The 16,015-nt window shown below is 35.0% G+C and overlaps 1 protein-coding gene and 1 pseudogene across 1 annotated transcript; both read right to left on the bottom strand.

Annotated features, from left to right (window-relative positions):
• Nucleotides 1–2,526: 2,526 nt before the first annotated feature.
• On the bottom strand, nucleotides 2,527–4,088 carry LOC111903134 (uncharacterized; annotated as a pseudogene).
• An 8,693-nt stretch (nucleotides 4,089–12,781) lies between these two features.
• Nucleotides 12,782–14,156, bottom strand: LOC111903135 (uncharacterized). The gene is made up of 2 exons (XM_023898920.1): nucleotides 13,657–14,156; nucleotides 12,782–12,788 (listed from the first exon to the last, which is right to left on the bottom strand). The coding sequence occupies exons 1-2, from the start codon at nucleotides 14,154–14,156 to the stop codon at nucleotides 12,782–12,784; spliced, it is 507 nt and encodes a 168-aa protein (XP_023754688.1).
• Between the last annotated feature and the right edge of the window lie 1,859 nt (nucleotides 14,157–16,015).

Genomic DNA, 16,015 nt, shown 5'->3' with positions numbered 1-16,015 from the left:
CACAATGTGTGTCGTAAAATACTCAGACGACGCGCAAATGCATGTCAAGGAAGTCCCCGTCATAACGAGAGACGACGCGATTTTTCGTGTCGTCTATAGGCGACGCGCATTTACGACACGCAGTTATGACACGCATTTACGACGCTCATTTACGACGCGCAATGCGTATCAAGGAAGGCCCTGTCATAAAGGAAGATGACATGCATTTGCGTGTCGTAACATTACGACACACATTTAGGACACGCATTGCGTATCATTAAAGCGCCTGTCATAAATGAAGTTGACACACATTTGCATGTCATAAACTTCAATAACCATTTACGATATGCATTTAGGACGCGTCTTTACATTACTCATTTGCGCATAATACAAAAATACGGAAACAAATATATACCAAAACAATCAATTTCATCCAACATCATGACAAAAAAATTTAATACATTGGAATTAAGGGGATCTGATTGTACATTGTTATTAAGAGGTGTTCCCTAACTATGTGACTTTTGCAATAGGCTCAGTGACACCACCCTCTTGCAAATTAACTCCTGATCCATTAGATATTGATGTTGCTATCAAATTCCTCTCTGTAAGGCATCATTCAAGACCAAACTTGTAGTTTTTGCTTCCCTTTTTCAGTTAGAAGATAAACTGCATCATATAAAAAGCAATTGATAAAACAACTCATGTTTATCTTATCTCGTATTGGGGATCACAAAAAAGGATTAAAATCTTTGTGCTACGGCAAGCTAATATATTTAGCATCAACCCCAAGCTTCTTAATCCCCTAACACTGTGTTGGGTTGGTTTTGTTTTCTGAAAAAAAAAATTATGAATAAATTTGTTATTATGTTGGTAGGTCATTGAAGAATGTGTAGTCTGTCTAAGGGCAGTTATTATAAACTCACTTGTTCCCCCAACAACATTTATAACTGGCATAGGGCTGACAACAACAAATATAATTTATCAAAATCTAAACCACTGGAACTCAAACTGTCACATTCTTTAATTTCACTCCATTTACTTGAACTGTCTTTCCAAGATAATCTCCTTTCCTCTCCTTGTCAATCACAGACTACACACACACATTCAAATCAATAAAATAAAAAAAATCATTCTTGTTTCACCATAAATAGAGTACAAAATACATTCATTACCTGGTAACTTTTTCCTGTCGTGATATTATTATCACGGGTCAGCTTAACATCTAGAAACCGCTCATAGTTCCCAAGGTCCAAATCCACCTTTAAATAAAATTTCAAATTTCTGCTCAGTAACTGTAATTCCCTATTTGTATATCAACTAAACTCACATGCACACATGCCTTCTTTATGATTTTTATTATACAATACATTTTTATTATAACCCTTGCAAGTAGCAACACCACATCTTGGAGTTAAAGTGAACAAGCAGGGTTTTTTTCTTTTCTTTTTTCTTAATAGACAAAATACATAAATGACTAAAATACCCCTAGAAAACCTTTAGGGACCAAAAAAAACATTACAAAACCTAAAATAAGGACCAAATTCACAAGAGAAACTAATTACTTTATTAGAATCAAAATTGCAAAAATCAACTATACTTTAGGGCTAAAATGGTAATTTACTTACCTCAGCATTTTTAAGAATGGTATCTTTTGCCCCTGTTGCCTTCAAATCCAAAAGATGTGGAATATCCTGAGCTCGAGACTATATAGGTATCTGTAAAGTGTAAATTCAATTTTTTTATTAGATATTAACTAATTTACGTATTTAACTTAAAAAACAATTGAAATCTTTTTCATATTTTCAAAAAATTACTGTAGAAATGCAAGAAGAATCCTTTCAACAGCTTCAAATGATCTCTCTTTTCCCTCATACATAATCATGAGTAATTTATAAGAACCCTACTTATTTTCTAAATTAGAAATTGTTGAAACAACCGGGTAAACACAAAACAAAGGTTGTCCAATTCCATTGGACAGTAAAACCTTCTAAGTGTCGCACTCAAGGAGAACCCTGCTTGTTTTTTAAATTAGAAATTGTTCGGAGTTTCTACCAACCTGAAGGATATGATTTACATTCAGTTTCTTGAGTTTGTGGAGAGTAGTTCTGATCCAATTAGAAATCAAACGCATAGAAAGTATGAACATGTCTGAGTATCTGGTGAATCTTCTAATTTCAAACCCTGAAATTCTGCCAATAGGTATTGGCATGCTCAGGTATCGTGACACATGTGATAAAGCCATTCGCTTCTTCAAAATGAAAGGTCCTATTACCAAAATATTTGAAGCCTGCAAAAAAGTTACTTGAAGTTAGTTGTGAGGAATTGTTACCTAGTATTGTGAAGGGGGGTCAATCCAAATCTATACTCTTTGATGGTTGCAGTCGTAGACTTTCATTAGCTTTGAGAACGATGAAAAATGGGGAGATAATATGGAGAGTGATGACTCAAGATAACGAGAAGACATAACTTCCAAATCGAGCAGCCCAGTGAAGGGCAATCCAGCCATTAATGTCACAAAATTTGACCACCTTTTGTGAGAATTAATTAATAAGCTAGCCTTTTGGCCTTCATTTGTCCATGGAAAAAAATTAATTAGTTGACATCAAAGACTCGAGCTCTCATCCAAGAAAACCAATCTTGATTTCTACTTTTATTTATCTGAATATTTAAGATACAATTTTCTTGGATTTTAAAAAGAAAAGGGTAATAACAAAGATAGAAACTTGACTTCAACAAAGTGTCTAGCTTGTCAAAAAGATTGACCATTTTTTGAACTTCCTCAGTGGCATTAAGACAAGGATCTTTTGATGCAGTTGCTTCAAATCCACTGAGGGCCCTTTCGTAATTTTCCAGATATGTATTCACAGTAGCAAAATTGAAATATAAGTCTGGGTTTGACTTCATGCTTTCATCTTTCTCCTGTTACATCATGAAAGAAAGAATATCAGATAAAAGTTGACTTTTTCAAGTCAAATCTAAAAAGTAGATTTCCAACATACAACATTTTGGTATGCTTTTAAAGACTGGTGTAATTTGCTATGATCACATGCCCCCGTGACAAAGAAGCATATCAAACAAGCATTCCCTAGGTTGTCTGTTGGAAGAACAGAGAGGGTAAAATAGTCCATGCATATAAATTCTTATGTCTTGATGATAACTTATGCAATAAACTTACACCATGAATTCCCATCCTTGACATCTAAAGCAATAGCTTCCTTTGCGTGTTTTATGCTTTCAACAACAATTTCTTCTTGATTATCAGCACCTACAAGTGAAGTGATAATCAACCTTGCTTAGAGCAAGGGTAAAACAACTTCTTGTAGCAGGTAAATCTCTTTTTTTTTCCAAATGCAATTTCCTAAACGCAGCAAGCATCTCCAAGAGATGGATTTAGTTTAACCTGTAAAGTCAAATAGTTGATAAAATGAGAGATTTTATTGAACATATATCTTTTATATGATTAAAATATATGATCAGTTGACCTACAACTTTAGAGAGATGGTCTTATGCTTTTTTAGAGTATTCAGGGAGCACATCCAATATTTTCCCTCTCAAGTATTCATATGTTGCACGTTGTGTAGTCAATTTCCTTTGTTCTGCACATCACAATCATAATAAAACCCCACATAGTTTCATCATCAATCCCATTAGCACCATTAAAGTTACATCATATGATTTTATTCATCCAAATTAATCTAATCTGGCATTCTAATGCACTTTTTCTACCACTCTAATCGATAATTAACACTTAACCTAACTTGTATTCGATTAACCTTCTGCTACGAGAAATCATATCATGCAATTCAAACAAAATAAGTGACCATACACTAAAAGCACACACATATAGAGAATGACGATTACAATTGTGAAAGCTGAAAATCGTAGGGTTTCGAGGGAAGCGTACCAGGAGGAACGAAATCTAGGAGATTGAGAGTGATTTGAGACTGCGTTTGCAATTTGGAAAATTTTTCAATAGGTTCTGAAGGGAAATAAGTGTCTCGTATCGTGTACAGATCACTCGTTGCTTCTGTTGCTTTCTCCATTAAATCTGATGCATCTTTTCCTTCTTTGTTGAATCGATTTTCCCCGCTCATCATACCAGTCATCTGTTTACTGAATGTCACACCCCCAAACCAGAACGGCGGAAACGTTCGGGGGCGTAGGACGTCATATTCAGTATCATAACAGTTCATAGAAAGGAAAGTACACACCACCATACAAATTAAGGTTTCCAAAATGTTTACATAATTGTATTCATTACATGTTCAAAAGATAATTACATAAACATCTTTCAAAAGAAGTAATTAACGTCAGCACGTTAATCCTCAAAAGTTGATTTCCAAACCTGCTTAGCGGTTCCCTGAGAATACAAGTTATTTCAAAGAAAAAGTGTCAACAATTAAGTTGGTGAGTTCATAAGTAGTGTTTTGAAAAAAATATACGCCATTCAAAAGTTCATGTATGTTTTCCAGAAAACGCGGTATTTTCAAATGAAAAGAGTTATGATTCGTTGGGTTGAAAATGAATGTATTAGATCCAGAAAATCCCATATTTTCCCTAATAGTTGAGATGTGATTTGTTGTGCTTTCCAAGAAAAACCCTTATTTTTTTTATAAAAGTATGAAATGCATATGAATGTTCGTGTTATAAACTGTAAATAGTTGCACCAAGAAAATCCCTTATTTTCCAATTAGTTGTTTGTTTTAGATGTAGGAGAAACCCTTATTTTCCTAACATAACTGGCAGTCTCTAAGACCGAAAATCGCAAGCAACCGACGTGCTTAAAAGTTGTGGCATAGTTTTATATAATAAAGCTATACGAAGATCGCACTTGTTAGATGAAGAATAGTTTTAATAGCTACTCGTTCATAAAAGCATAATACCATAATAATTGTATATCCGATGAGTTTTATAACCATACTAAACATAATATGCCTGTAGCGACGTTCTTCAGGCGTCGTAGCGTTATGACAACTGTCACCCCAAAAGACGGACTATAGCTAACAGTCAGGGCTCGGGATCATGACTTCCTGTATAGATCTATACACATTTGACATGTTCTCCGAACGGGAGACTCTAGTTATAGACAGGACTTGTAGCGATACCTTTTATCAAAAAGGCAGTGTTTGAAGATGTACACGTCTCATGGATTCTCAACTAAGTCTGTATTAAAGTAGTAATTTTGTATGCAAAGTTTATCCCTTTTCACAATGTTTGACAAAGCATAAATCATAAGTTTTTAGAATGTATAAAACGGTTTAGCAACGAAGAATACTTTGTATAAATCTATTGCATGCAAAGTATAACAAGAGTTTTCACATAGTAGTACTAAATCACAAGTGATTCATTTGATAAAAACGAGTAAAGTGAAATTCTACGAAATACACAATAATAACCGTATGTTTACTTGTATTTCCCCCCCCCCCCCCCCTTTAAGAGTATAGAAAACATTTAAAAATGTATTTAAAGAGTGTTTGTAGGGGTATGAACTCACCTGGAAGTTTGAAGATAGCTAGATGGAAAACCGGGCAGAGTTTCATCTCGGGAAGCAGATTTTTCTCGGGAATCTCGGGAGAAAATCGACCTTCGGGACTTGAGCAAAAATGACCAGGGCTTCGGGTTTGAACGGGCACGGAAAACGAGGTAAAACGCAAGAGAAGTGAGAAGAAATGAGCAATTTTTCCGGAGACCCTCGCATCCCTTTTATAGGGGCTGAGAGGCCTCGGTACGCGGGGCGTATGCTCGTACGCAGCGCGTACTCGTACGTCATGCATGACCGAGTCCTCGACTGCCTCGGCTTCGGATGGGACGGCGGGTCGGATGGGGCGGCGGGTTGGATGGGACGGCGGGTCAGATAGCTTCGCATAGGGGCGACGTGGACGGACCGAGACCAAGGCCCTCGGGTACGCGGGGCGTACGAGGGTACGCAGCGCGTAACCCGGATGAGGACGCTGACTCCTCCTTCGGATATTACCGGATTTTGATATAAATTTATATATTTTTTATTTAATAAACTTCAAAAATTCATATCTCCTTCATACGAACTCCATTTTCGACGTTCTTTATATCCACGAGTAGGTGAGACTAAGATCTACAACTTTCGTTTAGATTCCGTTGGCAAATTATGAAATTATTTTTATTATTTATTTATTAAAATGACGTGATTAAGGAATTTCTTTAAAAATTCATAACTTCTTTATCTGACGTCGGTTTTTGCCAGACTTTTTACCGCTGAAATACCATTGTCGAGACCTTCGATTCTCGTTTAGGTCATTCTTGCCAAAATTCGTTCGATCTACGATTCGAGATTTTAGCTGTCTGCTGCTGAGCCGGACTTGGAAAAAACTTAACTTCAACATACGAAGCCGGGTTTGGGCATTCTTTTTAAGTATGATCCCGGTTTAATGATATTAAACATAATAGGAATTTAAATAGATACCTTTTGGGCAATTTATTATCAAAGTAAATTTTATTACCCCAAGGTGGTTACAATACTTGACTCTTTAGGTCATTACAAAGAGTTGAAATATCGGGTTGTTACACTGAATTACATCAAAGATTTGAAATCAAATGGCCCATCCAAAGCCCTCTATCAATTGAGACCACGACTTTACTTCACCACCTTCTTTTTTAGATAATAATATTTGAACAAATCTCACAAGTAATAATAATTCTTCTGAACTTCTCGAACATTTTTACCTCCTCTAGGGTTACTGATTCGTTGTTCTTCATGTCTTATCTCATAACCCTAAACAGAATACAGGTGCGTTGGGGGGGGGGGGGGGGGGGGAGGGGCAGTGCGCCGCCGCTTTGTGATGCCAAAATAGACAGTAAGTGTTGGAGGCGATGGTGGTGGTGGTGGGTTACGACAGAGACGAAGGATGTGAGATATGAGAGAATGATAGTCCTCGTGACGTTCTTGAAAAAAACCCTAGTTTTGGTCCCCATTTTGTAATAGGAACGCGTGTTTAAAAACTATAAAGTTACATGGTGCACAGGACACACGTTTATGATGGGTGTCTTCTGTGTTTTTATTTATATTTTTTTGACATAAATTTAAGGCACGCAAAAATGTGCGTCCTAAATCCTTCAAAATTTTGAAGAGATGACATTATTTTTACGTCACACACTTTTGCGTATCGTAAATTTGTGTGCGTCATAAATTGCGTATCATTAAAGGCCTTTTTTCTAGTAGTGTATTTTACATCATATCTTAATATGTTTAGCTATATTTATGCTTATTACAGAACAAATAGTACTTATTATGTTTAATATATGTTATGTAGCATAAAAGACATTCTCGAAAGCTAGAAGCAGGAAAAGGCGAGCTTAGGCAAGAAGAAGACACAAAAATAATGTTATTGGACAGCTTGACCCCTCGTCAGTATTTTGACCATATCTCATGAATCGTAACTCCGATTGACATGTATCAAAATGATCTAGAAGCTAGACACGATTTCAAACAAATTTCATGTTTTGCAAAAATATTGATTCTCGATAACCACAACGCGGTGAATGGAATCTTCGCGATTTTAGACGCTGAATTCGAGAATACGGGATCAACTTGAGGACCACAACATGGTGCCATTACCACAATGTAGTGGCCAAATTTTAGGCAAGTATGTATATCCAAACATTAGAATGAATTGGGAGACTTGGAGGTGACTTTCTGGAGAAGTCTTACGACAAAAACCCTCTTGAAAACCTTAGAAGAGGAGGAAACGATTGGAGCTCAAGATTTGAAGAGATCTAGAAGAAAACATCATCAATTCATTCGATTTGATCATGTTTAGCTTTATTCCTATTGAATTTTGTGTTTGATTACTGCCATGAGTAGCTAATTTAGTAGACTTTTGCTTAGTTAGATGAAACCCTAATAAATATGGTTTAGCCTATTAGTTTATGGATTTATAAAAGTTGGTTTGGAGCTTGTTTTTGATTAACTTCCCTAGCATGTTAAAGTGTTTCTCTTTGTTGCTTTAATTCAAGTTAAGTGTAGGTTAGTGACCACTAAATTACATGAACTTGTTTACCCGGTGATTTAGTGACCATTAAATTGCTAGAGCTAGGATTGACCACATCTTAGTTAAGTGATAAAAGTAACAATTTAGTTGTGTTGGAGAACAGAATTGTGAGCATAATTGTATTTAACAAATCTTACATAGCCCAATTATAATTAATAAAAAATTATGTGTTTTCTTGTGTAGGACCTTACAAAGTAGTACATGAATTGGTTAAAATATTAGTAGATTGGACCAGATCGCTAATTACATAATAATTGGTAACCAACTTAATTAGTCCATAAATAATAACTAACCTTAGGAAAAATGTGGATTCGACACTAAACGAAAGTGTTTTAGATATATTGATAACAACCATATTAGTTGAGTGATTAAGTTTGTCTGAACTTGAAAAATCAGGTAAAAACGCTTTTAAATTATTAATTGTTTTTAGATTAATTTTTACTAATTAAATTATTAGCTAAATTTGTTCCATGTGTTCGATACCCAACTTACTTTACTATAGTATATACTAACTAGGTACACTGACTATATGTACATTAGTAGATAAGTAGTTATGTTTATAAATTTAAAGCTAGATAGGTGATATCTTCTGCACCACACCACAACCATACAATAATCAGATCGTACCCATAGAACTTCTCATCTTATAAGCTTCCTTGAATATTTGTGACCATCCTTGATTCAAGTATGCATCATGTGCTTTCAGCAGTACGGGCCCAATACTACCTTCCATACATGTCCATACTTTCCTCAAGAATTATCATAAATCCTCTAAGTCACATGCGCAAATTGATATTCCAAATACCCACTAATTCACACAACCAACCCACTAAAGCATTTCCTAGGCTCTCCTAGGTTCCCGACCTCACCCTGCCATCAGTTACTGTAGAACTCTCACTAATTTCAGCTAACTACTTCGTGATACAATCACATGCAACAAATCTTAGACAATCCTTGAGTAAAAGACTCAACCCCTACAACGGTTAGACTCAAACGAGAGCTGTGTAATAGAGCCAAAACAATCACTCTGAGATTACTTAACCTTTTCAGTAAGTTACTTATCATACTCACTTAATAGTTAATTCACACCGATAAGGGTTCCACAAATCACAAAGAAAACACTACATGCCATAGAACAAAAAAAAATACATCCCAAGCTCACTTACTATAACTCATGCTAGGAACTTCTACCCTCACTGTTTGTTGCCTTATGCATGCAAATTATACATAATACATGATCAAAAATATTTTCAAACAAAAGACTCTACCCTAGAACCACAACCAGACGAGGAATAGGAAATAAGGCTAAATCAATCATTGAGGGCTATATGATCCAAATTGTATACAATTTTCAAAACATACAGTTAGCAATTACTTCTACAAATACAGATTCCAAATCTAGCATAACATTCGATCCTCCTAGACTATGAGGCATCACATATCAGACGAATATATCATACAATTCCTAAAAGTATCCCTAGCCTTATCCTAGCATGCAAGCATTCATATCATGTAACATATCAACATGTATGTGTATTCTGGGAAATCACTTATTTAAGCTCGGCTAAATGCACGCATCACACCTCCTTTCCTTTAATAAAAAAATAGAAATTTTTTTTCTTTTAAAAGATTCAGTTTCAGTTCTGTCGTACCCGAGAGTGTGCCTGAATCCCTCAAACCAAGGCTCTAATACCAACTTGTAACGTCTCGAAAATCCAAGGTAAAATTTTCATTTTTGAAACAATAATTCATATATCAATTTGTTCCCAAACCAATTCTAGTGAAAAATAGTATTTAAATATCATAATAAAAATTATCAACACAGAATAAACTCTGGGGGATGTTGTGCAGTCACGTCGGGCACTTCCCTTTCAAACCGGAGGTACCTGAAACCATAAACATAAACCGTAAGCACAAAGCTTAGTGAGTTTCCCAAAATACCATATACCATACGGAATATAGTGAATGTTATGGGTCGAATCATAGCCTTACTGTCACTTTCTGCCATGTACCAAATCATGATATTTCCTTGCAATAATGAGGGCCAAATCCCAGTCTTACATACAAATTGCCAGTTTCATCCTGGTCTTTCATTGCAATGTCGAGGGCTAAATCCCGGTCTTACATATAATTTGTCAGGGGGCAGATCCTAGTCTTTCCTTTCAATGACAAGGTCCAAATTCGGGTCTTACTTACAAATTGCCAGGGGCCAGATCCTTGTCTTTTATGCAAGTATCACAAAGACAACTAGCATCAAACATAACATATTCTAATGGGTCGTCATTAGTGTCTTCGACCCATGGGTACAATGAGGAGACTCACCTCACAGCCATAGGAAATAGTTGTTGCAACACGGTGCTCCGAAAACCAACTCTAACGGTCACCTTTACATATAACAGTGACCAACACTCAGATTACAACTTCAAATACCCAAAATACCCTTAGTTCAAACTTGGTCAAAGTAAACGGTCAAAAGTCAATCCAGCTAGTCGCCACGTTGTGGCTTCCTTGGCCACGACGTAGCAACAAAACGACAAAACAGACGGGTCTTGACCAAGTCACCACATCGTGGAAACCTCAACCATGTTGTGGTAATGAGTCTGGATAGCTTAAACCATTAAGTCATTTCCTTCCACTACAAGAGCTCCAAGGCTTATATCTGGTCCTTCCCATGGTCTTGAAGGGTAAACTTTCCAACTTTATCCTTCAAACCCCTCCATAAGTTGAAGCCCCAACCCTAACCACCAATGGTAACTTTATGCATCAAGACTCTCATTAAGCACCAAATCTTTAGTGTTACACCTATAAAGTTTCAAGAAAGATTTCATATTCCTAAGAGACCTTAAAAATCATGGCTTTAAGGACTTGCATGTCCAACACATGCCTTTTCCATTTTAGGTCAAAAAAGTAGGGTTTAATGACCAAAACCTCATGCATGCCATCCAGAACTTGATTATAATTCAGATCCAATACACTAAATGCTCTACTTGACCTGGAGATTCATAAAGCTGCAAATTTTATGAGATCCTATTACTTAAATCCATCAAAACATGGAAAAAAGGCACAAAAACCAAAAGATCTAGTAACACGAAAAGAAAAGGTTGAGTGTTGAACACTCACCAAGGTCCAGGAGATAATCTAGCTGGAGTAATGATGCTTGCCAAGTAACCACCTTACCAAGAGATTCCTTCTCCTTCTAAAATCACCAAAAAACACCAAGAATGAGCTCACAACTTTAATGAAGGCTAAGGTTAGGGTTTTTGAGGTTAAGAGGAAGATAGAGGCTGAAACCACAGCCTTAATGTTTCTTATATAGGGTCTACAACCCGAAATTAGGGTTTTCACTAAAACTACTGCCACGTTGTGGTGACCCAAGGCCATGTCGTGGCGAGTCATTTAAATCCTCCGATCCAAAACGTTCTACCATGTCATGGTGATGTTCCATTTAAAGAAAATACATGAAAGTTGATTCATACATAGATCAAATGTTACATGGTCACTGCCCCGAATTAAAAACGACTCAAAACAGAGTGTTACATTATAATCAAATGTTTTTTTTTATTTTGTTATGAACATTCTTTATTTTTCGACACATAAAAGAAATTAAACTATCTTATAGTCACATGTTCTTTTATCATAGCACTTGTTTTATTTTAGACATATAAAATAAAACCGTGACAATAAAATACTTAAAGATAAATGTTTTATTTATCATGAATATTATTTACTTTTAGACACATAAAATAAATTAAATCATGACCATAAAATAGTTAAATTCACAATTCTTTTTTGGTTTCCTTATAATGATTGTTAACTTTTAGACATATATATATATATATATATATATATATATATATATATATATATATATATATATATATATATATATATATATATATATATATATATATATATATATATATATATAAAATTAATTTTTTCTTTTAACCGGCAAATCTAATCTACTCCTAAGCTAACAACACTTATTCCACCTATGTCCGCGACGGGACTTAAACCCTCTTATAATAGCAGTTTCTTACATTTTGGCTAATAAATGTTCATCTTTGGTCACACAGTAACTTCCATGACTATAAATATTACATTTTCGCTATAATTTATTGATGTAATTTATTACACATTATGATTTAGTCATATACAATTAGACTTCATACAACGTTATTTGTTTTTTCGTCTCAGTGAATAATCATTACAATATAAAGCAATATATCAAATAAAAAATTTATAAAAAGTGATAACATTTTGCCATAGCAATTGACTGTGGCTTTTGGCTATTATATGTCATAATGGTTATGTAAAGTTATGGTTAAATGGATGAACATGATTTGTAATGGTTACGATTGTTAGCTTAAATGTGACTAAAACAATAATGGAATTCCATTAAAGGTCTTTAGTCACACAATTAACCAAATCTGTGACTATCATGTTCTTGAAAAAGTGTGACCTAAATTCCTTTTAGTACTAGTGTTTGTGCAACCGTAAGGCTAAGGGGTATGGTCACATCCAACCTACTCAAAAAGTGACGCCACATCAGCGTCACATCACCTCCACTACAAACCCAGCACCAACCTACTATCTCATGGAAATGGTCACCACTCTACATCATTTTTTCTTTTTCTTTTTCTATTTTTTTACATTAGAATACTTCAAAAAATAATTATTAAACAAAAAAAAAACATAAATATTAATTAAAAATATTTTACATTATTTTAAAAAACATAAATTTAAAATCTACATTACTTAAAAAACATATTAATTTAAAACCTAAAAAAAAAAAAAAAAAAAAAAAAAAAAAAAAAAAAAAAACCGTATAAAATATTACTCATCGTGTTCGTCGTCGTCATTGTCACCGTGTTGCTGGAATTGCCTTTGTCATATATGCTCAGTCAAATCATAACGTAAATTGTGATGTGTTTCACTATTTTGTATTTCCAAAAGTCGGGTGAACTATGCTGGGCTGCCGACTTGTATTACTGCAGGTGGGTTAAGAATATCTTACGGATTATACATACAAATAGCCCTACCCTCTTCTTCAATTATCATGTTATGTAAAATAACACAAACAGTCAACACCTTCGTCAATTTCGCCCTATCCCATGACTGTGCTGCATGTTTGATAATGTGCCACTTTTGTTTGAGGACCCCAAACGCCCGTTCCACATACTTCCTTGCCGATTCTTGTGCTAACTTGAACAATTGTCGTTTTTCATTGGCCGGAAATGAAACGACTTGACAAACGTAGCGTACTCTGCATATATCTCATCACCAAGGTAATACCCGTAGTTATATTGATGTTCATTCACAACAAACGACATGTTTGGTGCTTTACCTTACAAAATATCATTAAATATCAGAGAGGCTCCAAGCACATTCAGGTCGTTGTTCGACCCCCCCATACCAAAGAATGCATGCCAAATCCATTGGTCATGTGATGCAACGACCTCTAGTATAATAGTCGAGACGCCATGATCACCTCGTGTGAATTGACCTCGCCATGCATAGGGACAATTTGCCCACTCCCAATGTGTACAATCAATGCTGCCAAGCATTCCTGGTAAGCCATGTTTAGCTTCATGTGCGTCATACAATTGTTCGATATCCTTTCTAGTTGGATGCCGCAAATATATGTCACCATAAAGCTTTATGACATAAGTCCTCACAAAAAAGATAAGCACATTCTCGTCCAGTCCTCTCAGAAATTTTCAGATACTCATCTGAAGCATCTGCTGCTATGCCATATGCCAATTTTCTAAGGGCTGTTGTGCATTTTTGTAGGGTACTAAACCCACGTTTACCTCTTGCATCCCATCTTAATTGGAAAAACTCATAATTGTTTTCCAAATATCTAGCAATACGTAAAAATAAATTTCTACTAATACGAAACCAATCTTCAAATTTTGATAGGTCATACAAACTATCAGGGGCAAAGTAATCATGTACCAAAAGCTCGTGTGCCGCCATACGATCCCAAACTATCGAAATTCTACGCCTCTTCTCAGTATTTGTACTTTCGCCTCTTTGTTGCACCCTATTGCGTGCCGCAAACAACAACGTGTGCAACACCAAGTCATCTTCACCAAAGCTATCATCATTGGATGACGAAGAAGCAATCGAACCCGCAAAATTATACATATCTATGTTTGAAAGTGTGCTTGATAGAGGGAATAGAAATATGTTTGTGATGTGAATAGAGATGTGTTTGTTTATATGTTGTGTATGTATTTATATATGTGTATAAAGTGTTGTTTGATTTTTTTTTAACTTGGTAACGGTCAAAAAGAGAGAAACGGTCAAAAAAATTATCCACCAATTGTATCAAGTGTCTTCGTCCATGATTCCCACTACGCCACAAGGCACCTACGCGCGCCTGGGGCGGTGTTCACGTGTAGGTGGCCTTGACACGTAATCCTCACGCGTAGGTTTGATTACTCGATACCGTTTAGCCTAAGACCGGAGGGTGTGGGAGGGAAGCTTCCTTCACTTTTTGCGGGCCATACCCTCATTTTCCTTACTTTTTTTCCCTCACCTAAAAGCCAAGGAATGGGTGGAAAGTCCTTCCCACTTTTTTTTTAAATATATTTCATACATATATTATACTCGTTTTGTAGGGAATTAAAAACCATGAGTTTTGATATGTTTTTTATATTTTTTTAGTAGGTATATAATTTTATAAATATTAAAGAAGATATAAAATAAATAAATAAATAAATAAATACAAAAAACTAACCAATAGCATGAAGGAGAGAGTGCGGCACCCCCTCCCCCTATCTATTTCCCGCAGTTTTTTTCCCTTACCTTTCCTTCACCCACAGAATGTTATGCAGGAGTGAGGGAAGCTTCTCTCACCCCTTTCCCGCACCCACTCCGTCGAGCCTAAAAAGAGGAAAAGAAAATGGATGTGGACTTCTTGTTAACCAAATAGGCTAGCCCAACTTAACCCAACTTGGAGCTATATGTACATCTATACATGAAAAATAAATGCACAAATGTGTGTACGCATATACAAAATCATTTTTTTAAATCAAATATCGATGATGTTTAGATTGAAAAAAGTAATACCAAAGCATAGATACATGATTTAAAATAAATAAATAAATAGTAATAATTTATTCATTAACCTATATTGAAATAAATAAAAGAAGAAAAAGTTAAAATAATCATATAACCTACATTAAAGTAAAGAAAATAAAATAAAAAACCAGATAACTAGATGTGATGGAAAGTTAAGTGATGGTTAAGGATTTATTTAAAATCAAAAGGCTTTTTATCTTTTAGATGTCTATTTAATCAAAGGAAACGGTATGATATATCAAGTTTATTTATGTTCCACATTCACCTGTTGACATTTGATATTTAATGAAAGGAAATGATACTAGTTGCTCGTGTTGTAGGTTTCGGAACTTCTCTATCCGACAAAACATGGTCACATGACCAACGATGAAAGCCCACGTCTCATACATCAAAAACCCCACAAAAGAATTATGTTTTGCAATCAATCAATGTTTATTAATATATATTTTGTGATCGTAATTGAAACGTATCATATTTCATTGAATCATTGCCTTGCCTAAAAGGTAAGTGTAGCAATTGTTCATCGTGTTGAAGTTTGGATTGGTCCCATTTTGATACAGATCTAATAAATTGATTCGTCATAACCAATCTGCTTGTTTTCAAAAAGATTTTTTTTCTTGTAACAGTTAAAAATATAATAAAACAACACAGGTAGCAAGGAGCTAGTTTGTATTAAATGAATAGGATGAACTTAATTGTTAAAAAATAACATGTTTAAATATTTGAAAATGTTTGGTGGATATTTGATTAACGGGAGCATGATAAAGTATATTAAGAGTCTTCTATTTTTCAAAACAGAAATTGTGTCGTGAAATGACTTTTTAAATTCAAATGGATAACAACGGCCAGACCAATTTGGATCAAATCCAAGTCCCATTTAATCAAATCCGATTTTAGTTTAGTTTTTTTAAACATAAAAG

This window comes from Lactuca sativa, chromosome 3, assembly GCF_002870075.4.
Source record: "Lactuca sativa cultivar Salinas chromosome 3, Lsat_Salinas_v11, whole genome shotgun sequence".
Lineage (NCBI taxonomy): Eukaryota > Viridiplantae > Streptophyta > Magnoliopsida > Asterales > Asteraceae > Lactuca > Lactuca sativa.
This window is presented reverse-complemented; position numbering and strand designations above follow the sequence as displayed.

Bases quoted from the DNA above. Each gene is read 5' to 3' on its own strand.
- LOC111903135 (XM_023898920.1), bottom strand. From the start codon at position 14,156: ATGTATAATTTTGCGGGTTCGATTGCTTCTTCGTCATCCAATGATGAT.